At 43.3% G+C, this 24,414-nt stretch overlaps 1 protein-coding gene across 1 annotated transcript in view; it reads left to right on the plus strand.

The window, feature by feature from the left end:
- The window catches only part of ABCD2 (ATP binding cassette subfamily D member 2), a 45,134-nt gene extending 23,660 nt beyond the window's left edge, over positions 1-21,474 (plus strand). The window contains exons 7-10 of the mRNA XM_072333052.1: positions 8,221-8,366; positions 14,481-14,565; positions 15,232-15,357; positions 16,873-21,474. Of these exons, the coding sequence (XP_072189153.1) occupies positions 8,221-8,366; positions 14,481-14,565; positions 15,232-15,357; positions 16,873-17,083 (568 nt within the window). The 3' untranslated portion in view covers positions 17,084-21,474. The remainder of the gene's footprint in view (positions 1-8,220; positions 8,367-14,480; positions 14,566-15,231; positions 15,358-16,872) is intronic.
- Positions 21,475-24,414: the final 2,940 nt, after the last annotated feature.

Here is a 24,414-nt window from a genome sequence, read left to right on the forward strand (position 1 = left end):
GCTCAGCCACCTGCATAGTACAGAAGTGCTGCCTGATGTTCAGAGGAAATATTTTGTGTTCCAGCGTGTGCCCATGGGCTTATGTCCTGGCTCTGTGTACCACTGAAAAGAGCCTGGCCCCATCCTCTTTACTCTCTCCTTTTGGTATCTCTATGTGTTGGTAAGATTCCCAACATTCTCACTGATAGGATTCCCTTTTCATTTCTAGTCCCAGCTTTATCAGCTTTTCCTTTTACGTGAGGTTCTCCAGTCTCTTAATCTTAGTGACCACTGTCTTTCCAGTTGCTTGGAATCCAGAGTTACACAGCACATGCTGCAGTGATCCTATCTGTGCTAAGGTTCTGTAAAGCTCTGATAGGACTATTTTATAAATAAGCAATTCTGTTTATCATTTTCACTGTCAAGCAGAAGGATGTTGGCATGAAAACCTGCTTCTTTACTTCAAGATAAAGACAAGGACACACAGGTGGTGTGATTGCTGGTGCCAACTAGGAGCTGCCTACAGGGTTGTCTGTTACGATTAGCCAACTAAATTTGTGCAACTGCCAAGATAAGTGCAGTGCAGCATGGCCGAAGACTGCACACTCAGATCAGCTGTAGCAAAGATTATAAACTCAGTGTACAACAGTCTTCTGGTTCAGTCCACTGCAGCTGTTTGCCTGTGTCCTAGGCCAAACATCGAAGACACGAGACCTTCTGGAGGCACCAGTTCACCACAAAGGGAACCTAGGGTGACTAACTTAGAGCTGAATGAGTAACTTCTAGGCAAGTTGAGCCTGTTCTGCAATTAAAACTGAGCAGTCCTCAGGACACTGTGTTTTCAAGTTATTTCTCTTGAGCTATTACACGATAGCTTTGTTGGGAGCATGTAGCAGGGGGGGTTTCTGCAGCTAAGCAGAATAATAGCCTAACTTAGATGGAAGCATATGTTTCCAAGTGGGGAAGGTTTTTCCACACTTATCTTCCTGAAGTTTTATAGTAATTATCAATTTTAGTTTCTGCTACAGATTACTGCAGCATCTGCGAGGCTACTTCACATACCTGTAACGCTTATCAAAGGGCTACAATAGGTTTTGAACATTCCATATATCCACACATACAGTGTGTTGCTGTGTTATGTTCTGGTGTGTGTAAAGCAAAAGTGTTTTGCAGGGGATTAGAGAACAAAGTCAGTGCAGTGTGTGACTTCCCACCTGTAGGCAGGTGTCTCATTGTAGACATGGTGTTGCTCTGGTACTGCTTGCATACCCTTGTTCCAATGCTTGGAACAAATAGTGGTGCAGACAGATAAGCATTGGAGAAACTCAGAGCAAAAACAGCACCTGACATTGTTGCCTCACTGTCTGTACTTCCTCTTCTCTTTGAAATACGGAATCACTTCTGATCTGCAAAACCATGAATAATCTGGAGTTTTTCTGAGGGAAACTCAAAGAGGGGAAACTGCCTCTCTTGTTGTGTTACACTGCTGTGATAAAGACCAGAAACATCTCTGGGGCTGGGTATGCCTGGCAGGACTGGGAAACCAGACTTGTGTCCAGAATAGCTTAATAGCTTAATAGCTTAATAGCTTTGTGTTCTTTCTTCAGTTTATTGATCTCCTGATCATCCATCCAGTTGATCATTTTATTATGAGGATGACAGGAAAAGACTGGACTTGCAAACATTTTTCTTTCATTTGGCTGGCTGGTTGATTTGATTCATTGCAGGGAGTACAGTTATTTCAGACTGCATAGCTGCTCATAGCTCAAACAGATTATCTGAGCTTTGTTTTTTAATTTTTTAAAATTATTTTTTTTATTTTCATATTTATTTACCTGCTATTTAATTATATTCTCTTTTCAATTGATTAGGTTTTTTTATTTTTTAATTATACATGCTCTTTTGTTCTCTCTGTCAATTACAAGATACAAATAGAGGAAAGAGGAAAATAGTTTTGAGAGTTGTTCACCTTAATCTTAGAAGATGGCATCGTAATCTTTTAAGATTAAGGTTTCATTTGACCACTTATATATACTTATATTGTAAGTATTTGGTAATGATGAATAAGTAAATCATGGGATGAGATGGTGCCTGAGCACGATTAATGCTTTAAATTAAAGGCTTATCTTTCTGTTTGTTATTTCCTCCCACGTTATTTTCTTGGAGATACACTGTTTTCTTTGCAGAAGCCACAAAGTGACTAGTGTGATTGTTTTCAGCCTTTGATTCTCACTGTGTGTGTTGAGAATTAATCTTTCATTCCGAGCACTTCATTTCCCATGAACTATGTTAATGGCTATAGGCTGGTTACATTCTCCTCTGGTAACTGATCCATCTGAAATATTTAGCGGATGTTCATGGGTAGTTCTGGGTGAGTGGAGAGGAAAGTTAACTGTAGAGTATTTTAAAGAGAGATCAATTATTTATGTCTTTAGAAGGGTTGCTGAAACCATAGCTGGCCCTAAAATCCCTTGAACTAGATACAGCCCAATAAACTGATGCCGTTGCTTTTTTGAACTTTGGAGGATATTGTATTATTTATTCTCACTACTTTCAGTCTTTAGTGTTATCAGCTGTGGGAGAGAAAGTAGTGGATACGAACCATCAAGGAAGTTAATTCACATTCACTATTTAAAGAGGTGGTGGTGGTTCTTTCATTGCTTCTTTGCTGTTTATTTCATTAATGTCATCAAAGGACCATCAGGAACCCGGCTCCCTCCCCTTAGTGGAACTTGGAATTTCCTGGGCATTACCTCCGATTAATGTTGATGCTTTTGAAATAGTGGAGTTTTTCCCGTTAACCTACATCAGGAGCGTGGCAAGAGCTGGAGTTCTACTGAGGTCATTTCAACTGAGGTATTCCAGCACCTAAAAATTAGACACTTGGCAGTAGCAAGGGGAAAGAAAGTTTTAAATACATGTGGGTGCTCTGGGCAGTCCAGAAGAGATTTAGGGCTTTTTGAAAATGGAAACTTATGTGGTAGGTATAGAGAGCCACCTAGAGTTAATCCATAGGAATCTCTGAGTATATGTCTGAACTGCCTCTGCTGACATGTAGACTGAGAGCTCAATGTTTAACTTCTTTGTCTATAACAAGTCCTCACCTGAGAGCAGGCACCTAAATAAGGTTAGAACCCCCTTCAGTATCCTTTTACAGTGCTACAGAAGGGCTTGCTACTACGTATTACATTAGAGAGCAATGGATTGAAGAGAAACATTGTAAATAATACGTGTTATGAGGATTGATATTGAAGTCTCCTTCCTTCCAGCTGAGGAGTCTCACCAGTGTAGTATATAATTAGGCTCTTTCCCATTACTCTCCTTTTGGACACAATTGCTATCTCTAAGCAGCAGTTTCTTTTCTTCAGTGGGAAGATCAGAAAGTGCCCTTCCCTTTGACTTCCCTTTAACCTGGATGCTAGCCTAGAAAAATGGGAAAATGATCCCCTGCAAACTGAGAACTTAGCCTGAACCCACTTCTTAGGAGAGGTTTGCTGACCGTTAGCTTAGTGTGCACACCCTATTTTGCATGCCTAGTAGCCACTGTGGTTTGTGATGAATGTGAAACTGTTGCTTTCATTGTCCTTGCCATGCAGAATCTCTTCTGGAGATTCTGAGGGTGTTTGGGCACATCTGTAGGCTTGAGCTACGCTTTCATGGTTGGAGTTCCTTTAGTGTAAGCACTGGCTCATGATGATCTTTGAGGTTTCCTAGGAAGGTGCCTCTGTGGCTGGAACTTGGGCTTCAGTGTCATTTTCTTGAATAAATTTGGAGTACGTTTTGCTTCAGATGTCAGAGCTAACACTGGGAAACAATCCCAGTCTCATTTGAAAATCCAACCTGCAATTTATCTGACATGGAGAATCTCAGGTGCAGCATTTCCCTCTATCTCTTTTTCTTGGTTATATTAAATGCACACCTTGTCAGCCAGAAACAGAAACATTAAAGATAGGTTGGTCAAAAGTTTATAGTTGTATTATACCTCATTTTCTAGAGAATTGGTCTTTTCTTATGTAACTTTGGCTGAGAGAGTAGTAGTGTAATAACTGCAAGCATACTTGGCCAGCAAATGACAAGTCAAATCCTGATTTGGAGGCACGGAGTTGGGTTTCAGAAACACAGGCATCATATTTTTAGACTTCAGCTCCCATGGATGGAGTGTTAATCACAGCCTATGCCAAAGAAGAAAAGGAGCCCTACAGACTGGACCTGGACCTACCTGGAAGCAGTTCCCTGGGCTAATCTCCCTTAACTTCTGACACCAACCACTTAATTAAGATGTATTTTCAGTCCCTTGTTTATTTCAGAGTGCTTATAATTAGGACTCTGACCCATTCAGATTGCTTTGGAGACTCTCGAAGCGCATATTCATAGATTCACAGAATGGCCTGGGTCAAAAAAGACTTCAAACATCATCTAGATTCACCTGCCCTGCCTTGGGCAGGATCACCAGCTACCAGACCAGGCTGCCCAGAGCCACATCCAGCCTGGCCTTGAACGCCTCCAGGGACATCCACAACCTCTCTGAGCATTCTAATACTTTAGAATGTACTGAATGTCAGAACAGGTAATCGGTTCTGTTAGCACAATGTATATGCTTAGAAGATCAAAAAAACAATTGAATGCATTCAGGAAGTATTTGTAAGTGTTACAAGAGGATTTGGCTTGTTCAAAATTAGGAAAAAAAATTTCTTGGCATCAAAGCAAGACATCTTCCTTAACTCGGTACACAAAAAGTGAAGCCCTCTGCTTTTCTAAGACATCAATGAATTAACAGATATTAGTACTGCCTGTTTTCAGCGTGCAACATTAATCTACCATCCCTTTGAATTGGTGTTGCCTAACATCTCCTACATGTTAGTCATCCTATGTTTCAGAAAGACAAGTGTCTGGCATGTACTCCAATCTGTTTCGTACCACCTGCCCCCTGTTTCCTTCCACCAAAGCTATCAGCAATAAGAAGATGGTATCAAGTGCAACACTTGCCCTTCCTCCCAAGTGATTTCTCTAATGTTTAGCTGGTGTTGTATACAGTGTAATGCATCAACAGGGCACTGGGGAACTGTCCACACCACAGGCTTCAGGTTGCAGTGTTTGTTGTATCATCTTTCTTTAAAGCCTGAGCTGCAAGGGAGAAGTCCTAAACCTTGGGGATGACAGCTTGTTCGTAGCCAAGATGAAGTTACAGCTCTACAAAGTGAAGCACTAAGTGTGCCAGACAGGAACTGGTGATACAATAAAAACATCAAACTTAGCCTCAAAATATTGGTTTGTAGGAGCTGAAAACGTCTCTACCAATAAATGCCCTTAAATTCCAGAAAACGAAACAAGAATCTGTATGTTTGCTTAGCGTTCTGGGTGTTTGATATCAAAGCTTTTTAAAAAAATAATTACTGATCTTTAACACTCTCTAAAACCAACTCTCTTGTCAGAAAGCAGGGAAAGAATGATAATAATTGCAGAGCTATTACTGTCAGAGACATGACCCACACAGCACAGAAGTTGCTTTCTTCCAGCCAGACGCCCAGACACTCTGTCTGAAAGCAAAAACTTCATAAGAAATCAATTATGACCAGTTAAATTACAGTGTAACTTCAGGACAAAAAGACTGGTTTTGTTGTTTGAACTGCTAAAAATGTAATGAAAGCCATCTTTTAACAAAGAGCCAGCCAGCAAAGACAAGCTTTTATACTTGCTGTATCCAGCTTCTCAGACTACTTGCTGTCTAATGTCTAGCTATCAAACACACGTAAACTCAGTTGCAAAAACCTCTGATATTTAACAGGCTTTAGTGTGTTTGTTTATGTGGCACACATGGTAGATGAAGAAGTTATTGTCTTCAGTAACCCAAGTTATGTGGAGGTAAGCATGACTTACTGTGAGAGAAATCTAGCTAGATCTAGCTTTGGCCCTTAAGAAGTCGGCTAAGTTCACTGTCCGTGCATTGCCCCACACTGCAGGACAAAGACAGCTCTAGGAGGAAATCCACCCTAAAATAAATGCAATAAATTAACCACATGGAGGGGAAGGTCTCTGTTTTGATAAGAGCTGGAGCCCTAGACCTTATGCCAAGCAAGATGAAGTGCACCCTCAGGGACATGAGTGGCTCCTGAGATGGAGGAAGCAGAACTTGCTCTCCCGTGTCCAGGGACAGACCCATAACCTCAAACCATTTTTCTTTTCTGTTAGTTAGTAATTGAAGGATTTCATTAGTCTACTGTAGGCTGAGCTTTTTGTTTCTTTTTGCAGACTAGGTGGGGAGAGGTGAGCTTGGTATTAACCGGTGCGTTCAGATAGGAGACCACAAGGAAAATCCAGTTGTACCAGGAAGTGGTGCTGGTGACTCAGCATGGGAACAGGAGGCCTCATGTGGTGTTTCTGAGCATTGCCTTCCTGCTTTTGCTGTAGGTTAAATCTCAGAGCTGTTTGTGATTATAGAATCATACTTCAGAAGAGTATGGTATTAATCCCCAGACAAATTATATGACAGGTAACTCTTCTTGCTCTCACCTGCAGCTTCACCTAAATTACATAGTCTTATGCACATCCTCAGCTAAATTTTTCTGAGCCTAGATGGAGTTGCAGTCTTCTGTCCCAGAGATGGCAGCAGTCTGGCACGAATGAAGTGATTTCTACATACGCAATAAGCAAAGACCTTTGCAGATTGTTTTTTTGTTGTTGTTGTTTGGTTGGTTTTTTTAGGAGCTCGATGGAAACATGATTTATCATTGCTTTATGAAATTACATAATGTTTAGAGTAAAGGTTTTGCAGCATCCTCATTAAGGCAAAAGGTTCGCTGCTCCTGATGAACAAAAAGGAGCAGCAGTGCTGAGCCATGACTCTGGTTTTGCTCCATCATGCCCATAGCAGGGAGATGACCAGATGTTTGTGAGCAGTTCAATCCTCTGCTCTTCCCACCTTCCCCCAGCTGGTGGTGAAAGTAGCATAATTACACGTGGATACAGACCAGCGTGGTTGTCAGCAGCAAAAACAACTTTCTGTTCTCTGTGGCAAGAGTAAGCTGCCTGAAAGACTCCTTATTGCTGGCCCTGTTTGCTGCTTCTCTGTGTTATCAGCCCCTGGCACTGCTACAGCTTTAATAAGATAAATATTATTTTGGCAGATGAACCCGGAGGGAGTTAGCATAACTCCTGGCACAACAAGCAGGTCAGGGTCTTGAGCTTGACTGTTCTTCAGGTCTTACATTCGCCTCTGAACTCAAAATTCTACAGATCATTCTCAGAGTGTTTCCAGTTGGTGAGAACTGTGACCAGCAATTTTTGGCCCTGTTGTTCAGATGGTCCTCCATTAGAGTCCATAAACCAAGGTTCTTTAGGATGCATTAAATTTTCCTGTACTAGCCCAAATTTTGACTTAAAACATCTCACTGTTTCAGTAAATTCAGCTCCAGGACTACCTAGTGAGTCCTCACTAAGTCTAGCCTTCACACAGCATCAGTGCGGTTGATAAAGTCACTGACTATTTGGTTGGATGAGGCATGTCAGAAATGGAATTATCAACATGAGGCCTCTACATATAGTGGCCTGGCCTTTGCAAACAGACGCTGGATTGGGATTGCTTGGAGTAAACAGAACCATTCTCACACTTACTGTTGACATTTATTTGTTTTCCTCAGTAATTAGGAAATAACTAAAAACTCACAGTGTTGAAAGTCCAACCCGTGCTTTGTTGGCACTTGAGTGAGGCTTGCTGTGTTGTGGCATGCATAGGTGGGAGGCAGATGCTGTCTTAGTGTGTCTGGATGGCCTGCTAGCATCTAAACTACTGTAAAACTGTTCTTTGAGATGACTTTGTGTAAAGGCTAGAAGAATTTTTCAGACCTATGCTCAGCTCATGACAGTCAACCCTGGCTCCAGAATGGAGACAGCTTATTTTAGTGTGGGGGATGAGATTACCTGGTCAGGGAATGTGGTAGTTCAGAAGCTGCTTCTTATTCCTAGTACAAACACTCAGAATGGGCTGTGAAATGGATGTTTGTTCTGTCATTGTGTTTTCATAGTAATAATACCCATGTTACTGTGTTGTAATCAACTGTTATGTAAGCAATACACTGTCCCTAAGATAAGTTTAGAAAAACATTCACCCACAATGTATCCACAGATGAATCCACTTTTAGCAACATGATGTTTAAAGCACTGTACTCTGCTCATAGATCCTCAGTAAGATGCACTCTCTTGGAGTCAGCTCTAGATGATTGTTTTCTCTGTATTGTTTTGCAGACCCTACATGTCCATTGGAACGCTGCGCGATCAGGTCATCTATCCCGATTCTGTGGAAGACATGCATGAGAAAGGCTACCAAGATCAAGATCTGGAGTGTATCCTGCATGTGGTTCATCTGTACCACATAGTCCAAAGAGAAGGAGGTAAATTGCATATTCTTGTAAAAACTTACACAAAATCCCTTCCTTGGGTGTAGGTATTAGTGAGGCTGACCTTTACCTCCCTCCATTAACATTAGCAGAAACAACCACACCAGTGTAAACAAGTTAACAATAACCGAATGACACTGACTGACAGCAGAGCGTTGTCATCTACCACTTGCCATTTAAGTTGCCAATATGCTCTCAATGTTGTTTGCCTTAAAAGGATTCATGGATTAATGCTTCTTAGCTAAGAATGAATTAATGGCTGCTGACCCTCAGGATTTAATAGAGTATAAAAATGTTGGCTTTCTAGTTCATTCAGACCTGATGCTATGACACAAGCATTAAAAAGAGGGTCAGGGAGCTAAACTCCATGATCGGAATAATTGCAGAGGAGGTCCATGCTAACTACGCTGATATTAAAAGTATTAATCTTAGTATCCCTGAGTCATTTAGGTCTCTAAGTCAAGTGTGCAGTCTGCAGAAGGATGAGCAGATGTTTTGGAATAGGGAGCTAGAAAAGGAGAAGCAGTTAAATTGTAAGTGGCGGGAAGCCACTGTGGCGTGTACATTCATAGCCTGTTGGTACTTGCAGATGGACTGAACAGCTCATGACCCTCAGCAGCCAAAACCATATCCCCAGCGGTCTCTTAATGTACATCATTGTGGTTTATAACCTTGCAGCTGGAGTGTGTCACTGATGATGAAGCAGTTACTGTGCTTCACCTCTAAGATGCTGTTGTCTGGGTTGGCATTCTGCACTGCCAAACTGAAAACCCAGGTCTGAATCAGTCTAGCTCCACTTTCTGTGCCAAAAGACAGTAATCTAGTTTTATTGCTGATCCCATTCTTGCTCTTCTGCTTGTCTAACTGCACAAGTGAGACTTACAAAGTGAGCTGTAAAAAAAAGTATTGAGGGCGCTGGGAACTGTATGGGGTCCTGACTCAGATGAGGATAAAGGAACACTGTGCAATGGTTGGCAGAAACAAATGTTACAAAGAGTGTCTTACAGACTTTAATCTAAAATGACACAAGTGGGCAAAGCCGGAAAACAGGAGACAGATTACTACATACCAGGACGTTTTTAGGATCGTAATACACTTACTTAGTCTCTTTTCTCCTTGGGCATTAGGAAGGGAAGGAAATCTGTGACATGGTTTGACACGTTACATGGATTTTATATACTTACATATTCTTCATAGCTCTCCCAGTTTGGTTCAAAGACTCATATTCTTGTTTTCGAAGCAGCAAGCCAGAGAAATGCTTCTTGACAGCGAACAGCTGACGTTTTTGTTCATGCATAGCTGAATGTTCTACTTCTATTCCATTTTTTATTTTACTCTTTTACTTAAAATGAGTTCTTTAAACTGGAATGATTTCCACTAAGAACTGAAAGTTGTGTTTGCAACATAATGAAAAGCCCTATGTAAAACTTGTAGAACGAGGGATTTGCCCAAAATTGATTCTCTTTTTGCAAACTGCTTTAATAATTAACAAAAAAAGAGACATTTTTCAATAGAAAAAGCTGTACCAAAAATTCTCAGCCAATTTCTACTTGTAAACATATTTTGTAAACGTACAGCATCTGAAAAAAACAGCAACAAAACCAATTTTAGTTATTCAGATTCTTGGGTATGTGTGTGATTTGTCAACGTTGTTTCAGACAGTTTCCATAAATCATTCCAGGAATAAAAGCTCGCATCTGCCAATCATCTCGTTATAGAAACAAAATGTTGTTATTCTTGTATTTTTGCTGTACATCATCTCTATAGCCTGTACTCCCTTTCACCCATCCCCGTGGTGTTGTGTCTCTGCCAGCCAGCCAGCCGATCCTTGAGGCATGATCTTCTTGATCTAATTGATCACGAATGCCGTGCACAAATAATGTGGCACTTTGGAGGTTTGTGTAAGTCTGCTCCCTGTGGGTGGTTATGAAAAGACAGATGGAGCCAGGAGTACGCAGCTCTGGCTCCAAATCTGTTTGTCCTGGCCTAACTTTATTGTCTTTGGCTGAGTTACTTGTACGTTGCATCAGTTCAAGGGTCACTCAGATCCATGGGTAGAAGAGCCAAAGAAGCCTGCTATTATTGCTGCCAATGGCAGAAATTCCTCTTTTTGTAGCAATAAGCTGTGACCCAGTTAGAAGTAATTAGAACAGTTAATAAGTGGTCCAATCGAGCATTTAGGTTCTATGTTACTGTTATGAAAAAGATTTCAGACAGTAGCGGCAGAATACACCAAAAAACCTCAAAACAAGTTACCCACCCCAACAGCAGCTCTCCTTTTGCTGCTGAGCCCAATCCCTAGCACAGTTCCCATGGCAGCAGCACCCCTTGCAGCTGGGGGAGAATTCCCTTCCTGCAGCATCCCATAGCAGTGTTTGAGGAATGCCACTGCATTGCTTACCATTGTGCTGTAGCAAATCTGCTCTCCTTAACCTTGTTCTCATCTAAAACATGGCAAACCTGGCATAAGGTGAAGAGAGTGACGTTGATGATTTAGGATTGCAGTGTACTGTACTTGGTTCAGTGAGGCAGCATGAAGAAGCTTTTGTGCATGATACTAGTGCTACTTAGTAATGCTTCTGCTAAGGTCCCCCATCAACACCTACAACGTCGCTAGCTATGGCTGCACAAAAATTGCATGCAACATGAGGATAACAAATAAGGTTGCATGCAACATGGATGGCAAAAAGGCACATCCAGAAACCTGAGGAGTAGTATGGAGATTGACGTGGATATGCATCGACTGGTTCCTTTGTTGACCTGCTGTAGAAACTCCTGTATACTTAGCAGATGTCACTAGCATGGGAGCCATGGGTGCCTGGTAGCCTGTCACATGAGTGCGTGAGGCAGCGTGCTGCATGCAGGGCCAGGCCTGTCTGCTTAGGGCTGTTGACAGTACCGAACAAGTTCAACTTGTTTATGGTTTCTCAGCACCCCAGATTATAATTATTCCTCATTATTGTGCACATTTGTCACAAGTTTGGGTCTTGTCCAAGGAACCCTCCTGCTAAGCCATGTATAAACACATGACAAGCAGATTTCTTCTCTCTGAGATCTTCCCATTGGATCATTTTAGCCCTGGATTTGCTTTTGTTAATGGCACTGACAGTAACTGGTGCGCTCCACCAGCTTTTCCTTTTGCTCTGAAGAGCCACAAATCCCTGCAGTGCCACGCTGTGCTGGGCTCATGCAATTGATTGTCTTGTTGTGCCTTCCTCAGCTCAGAATTTCCCTATGTTCATCCTGCACAGCACCAGGGCTGCCTTCCTGCAGCTGCCTGGGGACACGTACAGTGTGGGAAGCTCCATGTTCAGAAACTCATTTGGGCAGCCTCCTTGGCTGCAGTTTGCTGCTGTAGCCTTTCTCCTGTCATTCTGCAATCCCCCAGTCCATATCTGATGAGCCACTTTGGAAAATGATAGCTCAGGAATAGAAGCTTCTGCATCTCTATTCTTTGGCAGCTGACTGATCTTGCATGTAGGTGCAGGGATGCACGAGGACACAGGATACACTACAGAACCCAAATGTAACCCCTTTTTTTCCCTTAAGAAAATTGAGCAAAGGGAATTATGAAAGAAAACACGCAAGAAAATAAGCTGCTGCTGTCACAAGGCAATCACTGATTTCTACTGACAACAATATCTGTTTCTAGTGCTGTTCCTCTGTCCCCAGCACACTGCATGTGCTCTTTGTCTTACTGATTGCAAAAGGCATTTCTGAGGCATCCAGTGTTCCTCACATTGACGTCTTCTTGCATGCAATCAAAAGCTGTATGTACCAGGAAACTCAGTGAGGAATTTGGGTGCTGAATGCCAGGATTACATTTGTACCTCCTTAGAGATTTGTGCTGCATTGATAGACAAGCCATTTCTTTTCTTCATTTGTAAAATGGATGTAGCTGTGGGTAATGAAAGCCCCTGACTTGGCTGATACTTCCAGAACACTGAGGATCTTTACTGACCTGCAGAAAGAAAAGAGAAACAAGCAGATGCATTGCTGTTAATGCACTGTGGGAAGCTGGTTTGGGAAGCTGGAAATTGTCCAGATATTAGAAAATCATTTTTAAAATTGCAAAGGGATAATACTAAAGTGGAGCCTTCCTTATCTATTGTCTAAGATGTTCCAAGTGGTGAATAGGAAAGTTGAGGGAGGGAGCTAGGTAGGAGGAGGCAAGATCCACCGCTAATATTAAGTAGAACATAAGTGAAAGGACTGCAGATCTGGCCATTGTATCCTGGTGAACTGAGGCTAGATCTTCCCCCTTCAGAGGGAAGAATAGAATGACTGCTGACAAGTGATATTTCCTTTCCATTTTGCAGCCCTTTCCTGAACCTCATTCTATTTTTGTCTCTTACTAATCCTTCATAAACCAGCTGATCAGAACATGGGCGCTGCTTCCATGGGCACGTGCACACATGCACACCCACCCACACCCTTGCTGAAATCCAGAGCTCCCATCCCAACGCAGCCCCGGAGCTCATCTGTTTTATCAGCTTTAAACCAAGAAAGTATAAACAGTAGGATGAGCGTTGCCTTCGGAAGTGTAGCTGTTTCTATGGACATTCCTTTCTCTTGCCTCTAACACTATCAAAAAGGAGTGCTGCGGGCATTTTCTAATCTTATTTTGGAAGCACTGGTGGAGCAGCACTACAGCCTTCTGTGTGGTCCCAGTGCCAGGACCGATCATCACACACATCTTCTGTGTATCCTTCCCCTGTCCCAGAACTGGTCAGGGTGATGATCCATTACACAGCCTCATCTCTGCCAGGAGCCAGCTGGCCAAAAGCACTGCATGTGCCTCCTCTTCTGCAGACTGAACCATCCCAGTTCCCTCAGCTGCTCCCCATCAGAGCTGTGCTCCAGACCCCTCACCAGCTTTGTTGCCCTTCTCTGGACACGCTCCAGGGCCTCCATGTCTTTCTTGTAGTGAGGGGCCCACAAGTGAACACAGCACTTCAGGTGCAGTCTTGCCAGTGCTGAGTACAGGGGGATCACTTCCCTAATTGCTTGACTTTGCTCATAGTGTTTTCTGGCAACTGTTTGCTTTCAGAAAAGGGATTTAGTTTGCATTTTTTAGTTGCTGTGCTTCTGGGCTGACTGGGAAAAACGCCACTTTCTTCACTTGGCCCTTGTTCAGCTTTCTCATGAATAAATGATTGAGAGAAATGTCTCACCAGATTTTCTCCGTGTCCCCACTCTCCCATTTCAAAACTCACCTTACTTGCTATTTTGCTATTCTGCCTATCTGGATTAACCAGAAACTTAGTTTAGTGCTGCGATTTGGTATTTGAAGGTAGTTTTTTGTGAGCAGGAATGAGCCATACCGTAATACTCACAGAAACACCAGTTCACTGTAACATCACAGGTAGAGCTCCTCACCGCCCTGTTTGTGTGTCTGAAACTGATGAAGAAAAAGTCGTTTAGAGGCCGTGCAGAACATTAAATAAGAATACTCAGTGTTGTAACAGTTGTGGGTCACTTCTAACTACAAAATATCAGGAAGTTTGTATGCAAAATGCTCCTGTCTGTGAGCACTGCTTTGTATGTTAGCTGCTTGTCTGGGCACACAGAATGCATCCATGTGTCTGTGTCTGTGCTCCTGCAAAGTCTGCTGACTCACAGCAGTGAGAGGAGCCAGGCAATAAGTGTTTTAATCTGACAGTGCTGCTTATGTTCTTTACATTTATTTCCTTTCATATGCTGAATTTGTTTTGAATTTCCACTCATGCATTTCAAGAAGGAATAGCAAAAACGCGGCAGAAAAATGGTTAGTTATACATATGGCAGTGATGTCTGTTCACAGAGATGGTAAGTAAAGTTTTTCAACTGGGAGAGTCTAAATTCAACACTGAGGTGATATTTGGGACTCCGTTCCAATGGAGTACCAGTGGAAAGGCATTGAAGGGTTTCAGAAGGTGTGATCCAGAACCCTGAACTTTATGACTTCAGTTGGGGGTTGCAGAGATGTTGCAAGTGAATGGTTGGACTGGATGATTTTTTAGGTCTTTTCCAACCTTGATAATTCTGTGATTCTGTGATTCTGTGAAAGGTGTATTTTCATCATAAACATGTATTATCCTGACATGCTTTGTTTGCATTTTTTATAAGGCTGGGATGCCATCATGGATTGGAAAGATGTCTTATCAGGAGGAGAAAAACAAAGGATGGGCATGGCTCGTATGTTTTATCATAAGTAAGCATTTTGATTTGTTCTTTAGGTAATATCTGAAAATAAAGAGCAGTTTTGGAGGTTTGCTGTAATAGTTTGAGCAGCAGTAGCCTGTAATCTCTATACAACGTGCAATACTTCTAGACTGTTGCACAGAACTGCATACTTTGTCATTTATTCATGCAGGTTCAGCTTGTAGCTTGGATAACGCTTCTTACTTGAACTTTGCTTTTAACAGTGTGACATTACATTCTGTGGATGTTCCTTTCTCTAGATTATCTAATCAGGCACAACCATCATCCCTTCATCTGTCCTACAAGCCAAATCCCAGGTTTTTTTTTGTTTTATTTCTGATACTGGAAACCTTGCACAGGCAGTCTGTACACAGCAGTGAATAGAGACTCTCTGAGCTGGCTCTAGTTACTGCATGGCCTGTTGACAGAACAGAGCAATACCAGGTCAAACTGGGACACAGGAGTTAGAGCACTGTGTGCTCAGATGGACCAGGAAATAAAGCACATTTTTCCTGGAAGCCGTGTCTGTACCTGCTGGTGCTTGCTGGCTTCCAGCTGCAGATGAGAGGCAGCTTTCCTGCAAAAGACATCTACATTCTACTGTTCTCTCAATTAAATGTGTAGGAATACTGTCCAAAACATAGATGACTTAACGTCCTTTACTTACTTTTGAAAGGCCAAAATATGCACTGCTGGATGAATGCACAAGTGCTGTAAGCATTGATGTTGAAGGAAAGATATTCCAAGCTGCAAAAGCTGCCGGGATATCCCTGCTTTCTATAACACACAGACCTTCTCTTTGGTAAGTATGACCAGGAATTTATGAGGGCTTTGCTTTCAGCTTTCTGACATACATGGGTTGGCCGTTGTTCCATATTGGAGCAGTTGTTTAATCAATATCTACTGTGCTTTCTAAGATAGTCTGTCTAAAATAGCCACAGTGTAAATGTATCTGCAGGGCCCGTGAGCTTTCAAAATGTAATTTTATATTAAAAAGAGAAATATTAGAAATCCGTTCTAGTGACGTAGTACTTAACAGACGTAGTACTTAACATGGAGCCCCTCAAGGGAAATACAGCTGGTGAATACCTAAAACAAACAATATACTTTAGAGAGACTGAAGTTATCAGAAATCAAATGATTTGCAGGGAGTGGAACTGATAAAAGCGGACGGTTTGGTGGGATGTGATGACCTCCTTGTTGAGAAGTAAAGAACAAGTTCTGAGTATTCAGAAACAAGGATCAAATGTCTTTCAATCAGATATGCTTCCATAGGGACTGCACTGCATAGGGGTCACATGCTGCTCTCTCCTTTAGATTGTGCCATGAAATATTTGCTCTTTCATTCAAACTATTGGCTGCCTTCCTGGAGCACCACTCTTAGATGTCTCAGTCAGCTATCTTGGCTTCCTGATTTTATTATTACTGTTAGTTTTTAATGGGGGAAAAAAATTGAGAGACAGGTGAAGTATTTTGTGTCTCAAAGATTAATATGCAAGAAGTGGTGAGCGTAAGCCTGGAGCTGCATCTCATTTGAACCTCATGTCATAATCTATTGAGTTTATTAAACTGTCACATTCCCCACGTGGGATTTTATAATTGCCTTTTTATGATGCGTTTCATCTTCTATAATTTACAGTGATAAATGGCACAGTTGTAACAGCAGCTCTGAAGGAACTCTCTGCTCTTCCTCTTGCATCTCCTGATAAATGTCTTGTCAGGTCTTGGCAAAACCCCCACACACGTACACCTTTGAATATTTGCAATGCACACACCCTGATACTCACTGAAAGATCTGTGACTCTTGCACAGACTTTTAGATTGACTCCTTGCAGTGTTTTGGGTCTGGAAGTTTGTTTATCCCACCTTATAAAATGGAGGGGAACAAACTGAGGTTGAAGTTGAACAAACCAATTTTATCAGTAGCATCAGGTGCACCACGCTTGCCTGAATGTTTTGTCTTCAAAAGAGATCTAACATCTCCTGCAAAGAGAAATAAGTAAAATGAAACTGAGGCACATATTTCTTTCTTCTGAAGAGAAGGGACTGTTTGGATGTGTAGCAGACTGAAGCTGGGAGGAGTGCTGATCAGGCACTATGTGGTAGGTATCTGTAATGACACCAGTGGTGATGGCCTGGGGAAGCCCTGCTGACTGGATTTGAGATGGCCAAACCCCCCACAAAAGAGTATCCTAGATCTATGAGTCACTGAAGAGCCTGTGGGAGTCTTACCCAGTGATCCAGATCTGGACAGCACCAGACATCCAGACTGGTGTGCAAAAGTCAGCCATTACTGATGTATTCTTTTCTAATGCAGGAAGTACCACACTCACTTGCTGCAGTTCGATGGACAAGGAGGCTGGCATTTTGAACAGCTGAACACGGACGTCCGCTTGTCACTGAGTGAAGAAAAACAGAGACTGGAGTCCCAACTTGCAGGAATTCCTAAAATGCAGCAGAGACTGAATGAACTGTGTAAAATCTTGGGAGAAGATTCAGTGCTCAAAACAATGGACAAAGAAGAATAAATAATTTATGGTTTATGTTTTTAAAAGTATTTTTTTAGTTCAAAGCATTACAAGTTCAGACATTATCCTTTGCATGCATTGTGCTAGAGGCTTAGAGCATAGAGAAACACAGCCAGCAGAGAATAATGCTCAGAATGCTACGTAAGACTTTAGCATTTCAGTGTTAAGGAAGAAAGTGATTGAACTGTGAAAGCAAAACAAGCAAAGGCACTGAGTGTAAGATTAATCACTGCAGCTTATGTTAATTCCTAGTGAAAGCCCAATTCACTGCAAAGAAGTAGCAGCACTTTTAGGTTTTGTAGGTGAGTTCTGGCCTGAGACTCAGCCTGTAGAATGTGCTCTTGTACCAGGTCACTGTGTGCATATGATATGCCTGCTACGCAGAGCGAACACGGCATGACACTCAGGCATGGAGCACGGCAGAGGCAGCATCTGGGTGAGTATGCGGATGCATGCAAAAATCTCATTTGGGTATAAGAAACGTTCTTTCAGCCCATGTGAAACAAAACTTTTCTACTGCTGAGTAGCATATGTGTCTTTGTCTGCATTTCCATAGGAAGTAATGCAATAGGTCCTGACCAACTACTGCCCTTGTGACAAGAGAAACAGGGATGGAGCTAAGTGTGTAATATACACATGCTGTACTTCATGCTGTGATGCACAACTTCAAAGGCTCTTTGCCCTTTGTGATATGTCTGTTCCTCTGGGGAACTACTTGTCCCCTGTGTAGTAACCTCTGGTGGGTGGATGGAGCACTGGGCCTAGTGTTTAGGAGACCTTGATTTGCTTCACTGAGTCACTCATCTGCTTCATGGGCCTGACCCAGCCAGTGTACACCTCTGATCTGGTTCCCCCATTGATAAAATCTCATTGTAGGCACATGTTTGTTCTGTGACACCTTTTGTGATGAGAAGGACCGTAGGAGAGCATGTCAGTTCCTAACCATACACTGAATTCGCAGGCATGGCTGTCCTGCCAGTTAGAATGCTCATCACTTTCAAAGGGCTGTGAAAATTTAGAGCATTTTATAACCACTGATTGATTTTGCTGGAGTGGATGAACACTGTGCTCCCCATGAGCAGAGCAGACAAGAAAATGCACCAGTGGCAGCTTTGCTCCAGTTGCGCTCTTTGACTGTGCCATCGTCTGCCCAGTTCAGTAGGAGCCATGTCCCCAGGCAGTCAGAAGGGGCTTCAAGCTGATCCCCCTGGCGCTCAGGGCTGGCCTGAGTGCCTTGCTGCAAGCCAGACTCAGTGAACTAGAAATAAAGGTGGGAATGGATATTGAGAGATCCCTGCAAGTTCACTGCCAGTCTAGACAAAATGCTCACTGAGGCCCATTAGCTTCCTTGGCAGCAGCATGTGTTTGGATGGGGAGACTGCAGCTGCAAGTGTGCATAGACCTTTCCTCTTTCACTGCTGGAAGCTGTTCAGAAATGGGCAGCTCAGGCAAGAGACTTTGCAGGTCTTTCATCTGCTGTAGGTAAACGCCTTAGAGGAGATGTAGCAATCCTCAAGTTGTTCGTTCTTTAGTAGAGATCTTTCTGGTGACTTGCTCTGAGAAGGAGCAATGCATAAGCTGTTAAGAACTGCTGAGAGAAGAGAAATGCACTGGGATATCTGCTGAGCTGTGTTCAGAACTGAATGCCATGGATAGCTTTTCATATGAGAGCAGGGTTCACATCTCAGAGCGAGGTGCTCAGCACTAGTGCTGGAGAAAAGGCTTTGGATTGGCATCTCGTCATTGCAGAGGTGATGCCTTTGTCACTGTCCTTGCTTGGGAGTTTAGCTGTCTGGAGGCCACCATTCTGCTGGGTATGTTTGAACAGCCCATTAATACAGACTGTTTACATCTCCTGGTGGCTTCATGCACAAGAGGAAGGCGCAATCAGTAGGGAATTAACTCTGTCTGCCAAGCCCAAGGCCAGCACAGTAACTATTAGGCTGTCTCCCTTCTTGCTGCTTGCTGGACCAGAACCTGGAATAAGTCAGGTCTTCTCCCTGCTCCATTAGAGTCCATGGCTTGAATGCAATCCTGCTTTGTGTTGGTGGCAACAGTTTGTTCCTCGTGTTAGTTTTCTCTATAGAGTCCTCTGGGACTTCTCAGTGAAAGAGAAAAGATCGCACCTGGGAATCTGTGAAAGGGATGAGAAGTGAAGGTTCAAACAATAAGATGTTGTGTTGCAGAGTGCAGACTGGAGGTCACTGATGTGGTGGATGATGTGTGAGTGCGTTTTGATTTGTGAGTGTCTCTGCCTGTCCCTGAAGGCAAGCTTTCCTGCTTCTCATCTTCAAAGAGAAATCTGTATCTGCTAAGGAAGGGAAGAAGTCAGCCAAGAATCTGTTCTCGGTGAGAGTAAATGAGATGACTGATGGTTTCAAAGGCTTGTGCATTTCTGAGCTGTTTCTGGACCATTGTGATAAATCAGGTGTGCACCACGTGCATGCCCGCCTTGCAGCTGCAGCGTACTGTTCTGCTGGCAGAAAGCAGCCACAAAACCCCTTTTCCACAAGACTTTCCCAAGACAGGAGATGAGGTAGAGGAAGAGGCACCATTTCTCCCCACCTCTCTGTGATGCACTTTACCGTGTGGCTGGGAGCTAAACCAGGCTTACCCAGACCCTGAATGAGGAGGACACTGAAAAATGTTGAGCGCTTGGCCCAGTTCAGCACAGCTCCCACATACAGTTCCCGTGTCCCAGCAAAGCACTGCTGTGGCACCTGACTTGTTGGGAGCTGTCACTGTTGGGAGCAGCGCTCAAAATCTGTTCTACTGCCCTGCAGTGATCAAGCTGGCCCTGTACTATGGCCCACAGAACAGGTCTTCTGAGGAAACTGCTAGAAGAAGAAAGATTGTTTTTAATGTAATTCTGCATAGAACACGCATCGTGACTGATGAAATGTTACTGAAAACTGAAATTGCACTAGAATCGGTGTAATCTTGAAGTCTGATATGTGTTTCTTGGATCCAGTCACAGGTTGGCCATTCCTATTCAGTAACAAAAACCAGCATCCCACTCTGCTGTTTGCATTCTTGCAGGCATGAAAAGAGCATGAGGACGCTGATAGGAGAGGAAGCTTCTCTGCATAGGATCTGTCTGAGTAATACTGAGCCACTTTTAGAAGGATTTTCTCTACTGGTGATTCATTCTTCTTAAAGTTGATTTTGTAGTTCGAAGAGAAGCTGCCCTGCAGATTATTTTCTGCCAACTCTCTGGCTTGTTCTAAGTGCTGATATTTACAGGCGTCTCCAGTTTCGTTTCTGGAGAGCTTTGCCTTCTGTCAAGGACATGAGCCAACTTACTTTGTGCCGCTTTGGACACAGCCAGGAAAGCAAAGAGGAGGGTCACACTCTTCCCCAGGGGAGTAGCTCAAGGAGATGCTCTTCTGCAGTCAGCATACAGGAGCACCTGCCTGTTACAGCACAGCCAGAGAGGGGGCCAGAGCAGGGCAGCGGGACTCAATGGAATCCTTTTCCTTGGTACAATGACAGTTGTTCATAAGAGCCCATTCTTTCTCTAGCTTCCAGGAAGCATCTTTTTGGCTTACCTTCTCAGCAGCACATCTTGCTGAGCTGTGTAGATCCTGCCCTTGACGTTCTTTCAAGGGCTGAATGTTGCAGAGAGAGCCGGGCGCACCCAGCCTGCTGCCAGCAGCTTCTTGTGCCCCAGCACTGGGTTTGCCTGGGTCTGTGTCCTGGACAAGTGAAGGTGCTGAGCAAAATTCATAGCAGTCTCAAGCAGGGATTAACTGTGCAATAAGAAAGGTAATTCAAGGATTTAATTCCCAGTTAATTCAGGTAACAATGGGAGGATTTTTTTTCCCCCAGAATCGAGGTGAGAGAAAACACTTTCTGTGTTGGGATCTCACCTTCTGAGGTGGGATTTTAGGGTTCTGACCAAGGAAAAGTTCGTTTTGGAACCAGACTATTTCTGGTTTTAAATTGGAAAGCTCTTCTTCTGCAGGAGCAGAAAAAACAAACTAAGCATCCCTTAAGAATATGTTTTAAGTCAATGGGATCTGTGTTCGATTGAGGAATAAAGGACAGGGTATTCAATGGGATATCTTAGGGAAAATCGGAATGAGAATTGTGTCCTAAAGCAAATGAACAAACACACCTACAGCCCCCTCAGTATGTCTGAATGATCATAATGCATGTCAGAGCCGAGTTTATGAGCCTATCGTCTGAGATTTCAGTCGTATATAGAATGAAGTCACTCTACTGAGCTGTTCATAAAGCTTAAGAGAACTGAACTGCTAATCGAATGTGTCTTTGTTTCATTTATGTTTGATATTAATGCCTTTTAAGAGCAGACAATTTATAAAGCAATAAATCATGCTTTATAGTTGTAATTTATTCCAATGTCAAATAAAACATGTTGCATTTACTTTGTTTTTAGCATTCCTTATGAATCATTCACAAAGCAGTCGTGACCTGTGTGAGAACTTTGCCTGTGTGTGCTTTGGAAGCCCCTTCCTGTGCTCACCTCTGGGATGGGGCTGGAAAGCCAGTGGTGGGTGTTGTGTGTTTGCAAGTTAAAACAAGTGTTTCATTCCTAGATTAATCTTCTGTCCAAGAGTCCGTTCCTTTCCTTCTTACAGCCCCCCTTTGGGTACTGATAGGCCACACTCAGATCTCCCCAGAGCCTTCTCCTGGCTGAACAGCCCCAGCTCTCAGCCTGTCCTCATATGAGAGGTGTTCCATCCCTTGGATTGTTTTTGTGGCCCTTCTCTAATCCCATCCCATCAGGTCTGTGTCTCCTTGCACAGACTCACGTTTGGGGCCAAAGCAGACTCAGGAAATACTGTGAGGTGTTGAAAACCTTCCCACGGCTGGAATTTTCTGGTAAGTGGGGAATATCAGGCAGAACACCTTTCGCTGTCTCTCCGTGGCCTTCTTTCTGATGATGGCTTTCTGCGGCACCTGCTTTGTGTGTTTTAAATTAGTGGCTTTAACCTCATGTAAATGAGGCCATCTAAGACAAGGCAGCAGGGAAGTGTAAGAAATGCTGCACCCACCCAGTGCAAGTCTGATGTGTGCGAAGAATCCATTTTGAAAGAGGTAATTAGAAAGGAAAGAGATTGTGGCCGGTGGCCGTCCTGGGCTGAGGAGCCAGCTGGGCCTGGGCCGGGACCCAGGAAATAACCAGATAGGATGAGCTTGGAAAAACCAGTCCAAGGGAGAAACCCCCTGGAATGTGCCAGCTGAAGGGCTGAGGAGCAGACTGTGCTTCGGCACCCAGAATGGAGGGTTTTTACAGAGGTCAAAGGGAATAATTAAACCTGGCTTAAATATCAAACAGTCATGCAATAGCAAGTCAGATTTCTTGGTGTCTGTTTATGCAGTAATCCTTGCTTGGAGGAGAAGGGGTGTGGGAAGGACAGAGATGCAGGAGTCTGCTGTCATCAAGCCAATGGAGACAAGCTGGCCTGCCACTGCACTTGTAGTATAACGTAGGCATCAAGAGAAGCAGAAACATCCATTTACAGTTTGATTTGAGCATGAAAACGGTAATAACATCTGGCGCTGCTTTAGAGCTGCATTTCAAATGGATCAGATTCATGATGATTTCTGGGTCTTTGGGAAGCCAAAATTATTTTCACTATAATTCACACCATAATTTTCACTATCAATATCAGACGGGTATTGAGGCAAAGCCAATCTATTTAGCATCAAAACAATCCAAAGAGTCAAAGCAATTCTCCAACATTCTTCTGCTCCATGTCTCAGTTACAACCTTTTTCTCCTCAGTTCTAGCCATGTAGTGCAATAAATACATGAAGTTTATTAGAGACTTCTCTTATCATTTGGTGCCTTCCACATTGAGTTTTTGCAGATCTCTATGATACGGGTTGCACCAAGTCTTCCCTCCCCACCCTTCTGGCCTACTTTTCCATCCCCGCTGGGCTGGGTGCAGCCCTTGGCTGGTCTCACCACCCCCGTGCTGGTGCCCCGTGCCAGGAGATGTCCCAGAGAGACGTTCAGCATCCTCAGGAGGTGTGTGCCTTGGATGCCAAGTGAAAAATAAGAGATGGCTGATGGATGCTGTCAGATGCATCTGCTTCATTGTTTCTTCGTTTGCCTTTTTTCTTAACCACCAAAAGCACACTATTACTTTTCATAATGTGCTCTGGAGTATTTACAGGTAATATATGATTCATGAACAATTTAATGTCTGATCTCTACAACTCAACCAGAAATCCTTTTACATTCTATATGAAATGATAGGCACAGAAATAAAATTAGGAAAATCTCCATGTTCTTGCTAGTGCAAAACAAGCACACACGGAGGTGCCGTTTCAGCCTCGTGCCTATTTTTATACTGTAATCACGTTACTGAATTCAAGTCCTGTCTAATCGCTAATCTTCACTTATGTGTGTGCCATATGGCTCAGAGCTGAGCATCAGAGGACAAGGACTGTGTTTATTAGACACGTCACGTATCATTACGGGTGAAAAAAGAAGAGTTATTACTGCATTTCATGAGAAGGCGAAAGCTGAGGGAAGGCTCACATTCCTGGGAGAATGACTGTGTGTCCTCTGTGAAGTCTTACATCCAGGAGAAGTAAGGTCAAGTTCCTCCATCAAGTCACTGGCTAAAACCTGCTTCTGTCTGAGAGGTTTAATTAACGACCAGGAGAAAACCCTGATGGCATCAACCATTTTAAAGGTATTTGGAAGTGCTTCCTTCTTAAACACAATTCTGCTGGATGTTCCCTTAAACACACCAGGCCTTGCCTGCTTTACCACGGCCTGGTCAATCCGCTGCAGCCCGCTCAACCCATCATGGCCTGGCCATTCTGCTACGGTCTGGCCAATCTGCCATGGACTGGTTAATCCAACACGGCCCAGCTTGCCCTGCTCCTGGAGGAGGCAGCCATAGAGGCAAGGGGTCTCTATCAAAAGATAAACCTCTCCAAGGATTATTTCATTAAAATCCTCTCACTCTTGGCTTTAACTCCCTCTCTGCCACCAAAGTTTCCAGTCAATGCTGGAGCTCTGAGGGGAACGCTGCAGACAAACTCAGCCATGTGGGCCAAGCACGCTCTCACCAAGGTCATACCTCAGGGCTGCACCACCAATTGCCTGTTTAGTCTGCCACGAAGTGCAAGGCCACGCTCAAAGCATTCTGCTTAATGCCATGCATGTTTACTTTGCTAATTCAGAGCCTTATGCTGCTGCAGAGGGCATAAAGGAGATTCAAAAGCTGGAAGCTGCAGCCAAACAAATCTGTGCTAGAATGAAGCCAGGACAGGTTTTCAGCAGATGGGTACTGTAGTGCTCCCACAGAAAGGGCCTGTTTGAGGCAGGGCGTTGCTGGATGTGCTTCA

The sequence above is a fragment of the Excalfactoria chinensis genome, chromosome 1 (assembly GCF_039878825.1).
Source record: "Excalfactoria chinensis isolate bCotChi1 chromosome 1, bCotChi1.hap2, whole genome shotgun sequence".
NCBI classification, from domain to species: Eukaryota; Metazoa; Chordata; class Aves; order Galliformes; family Phasianidae; genus Excalfactoria; species Excalfactoria chinensis.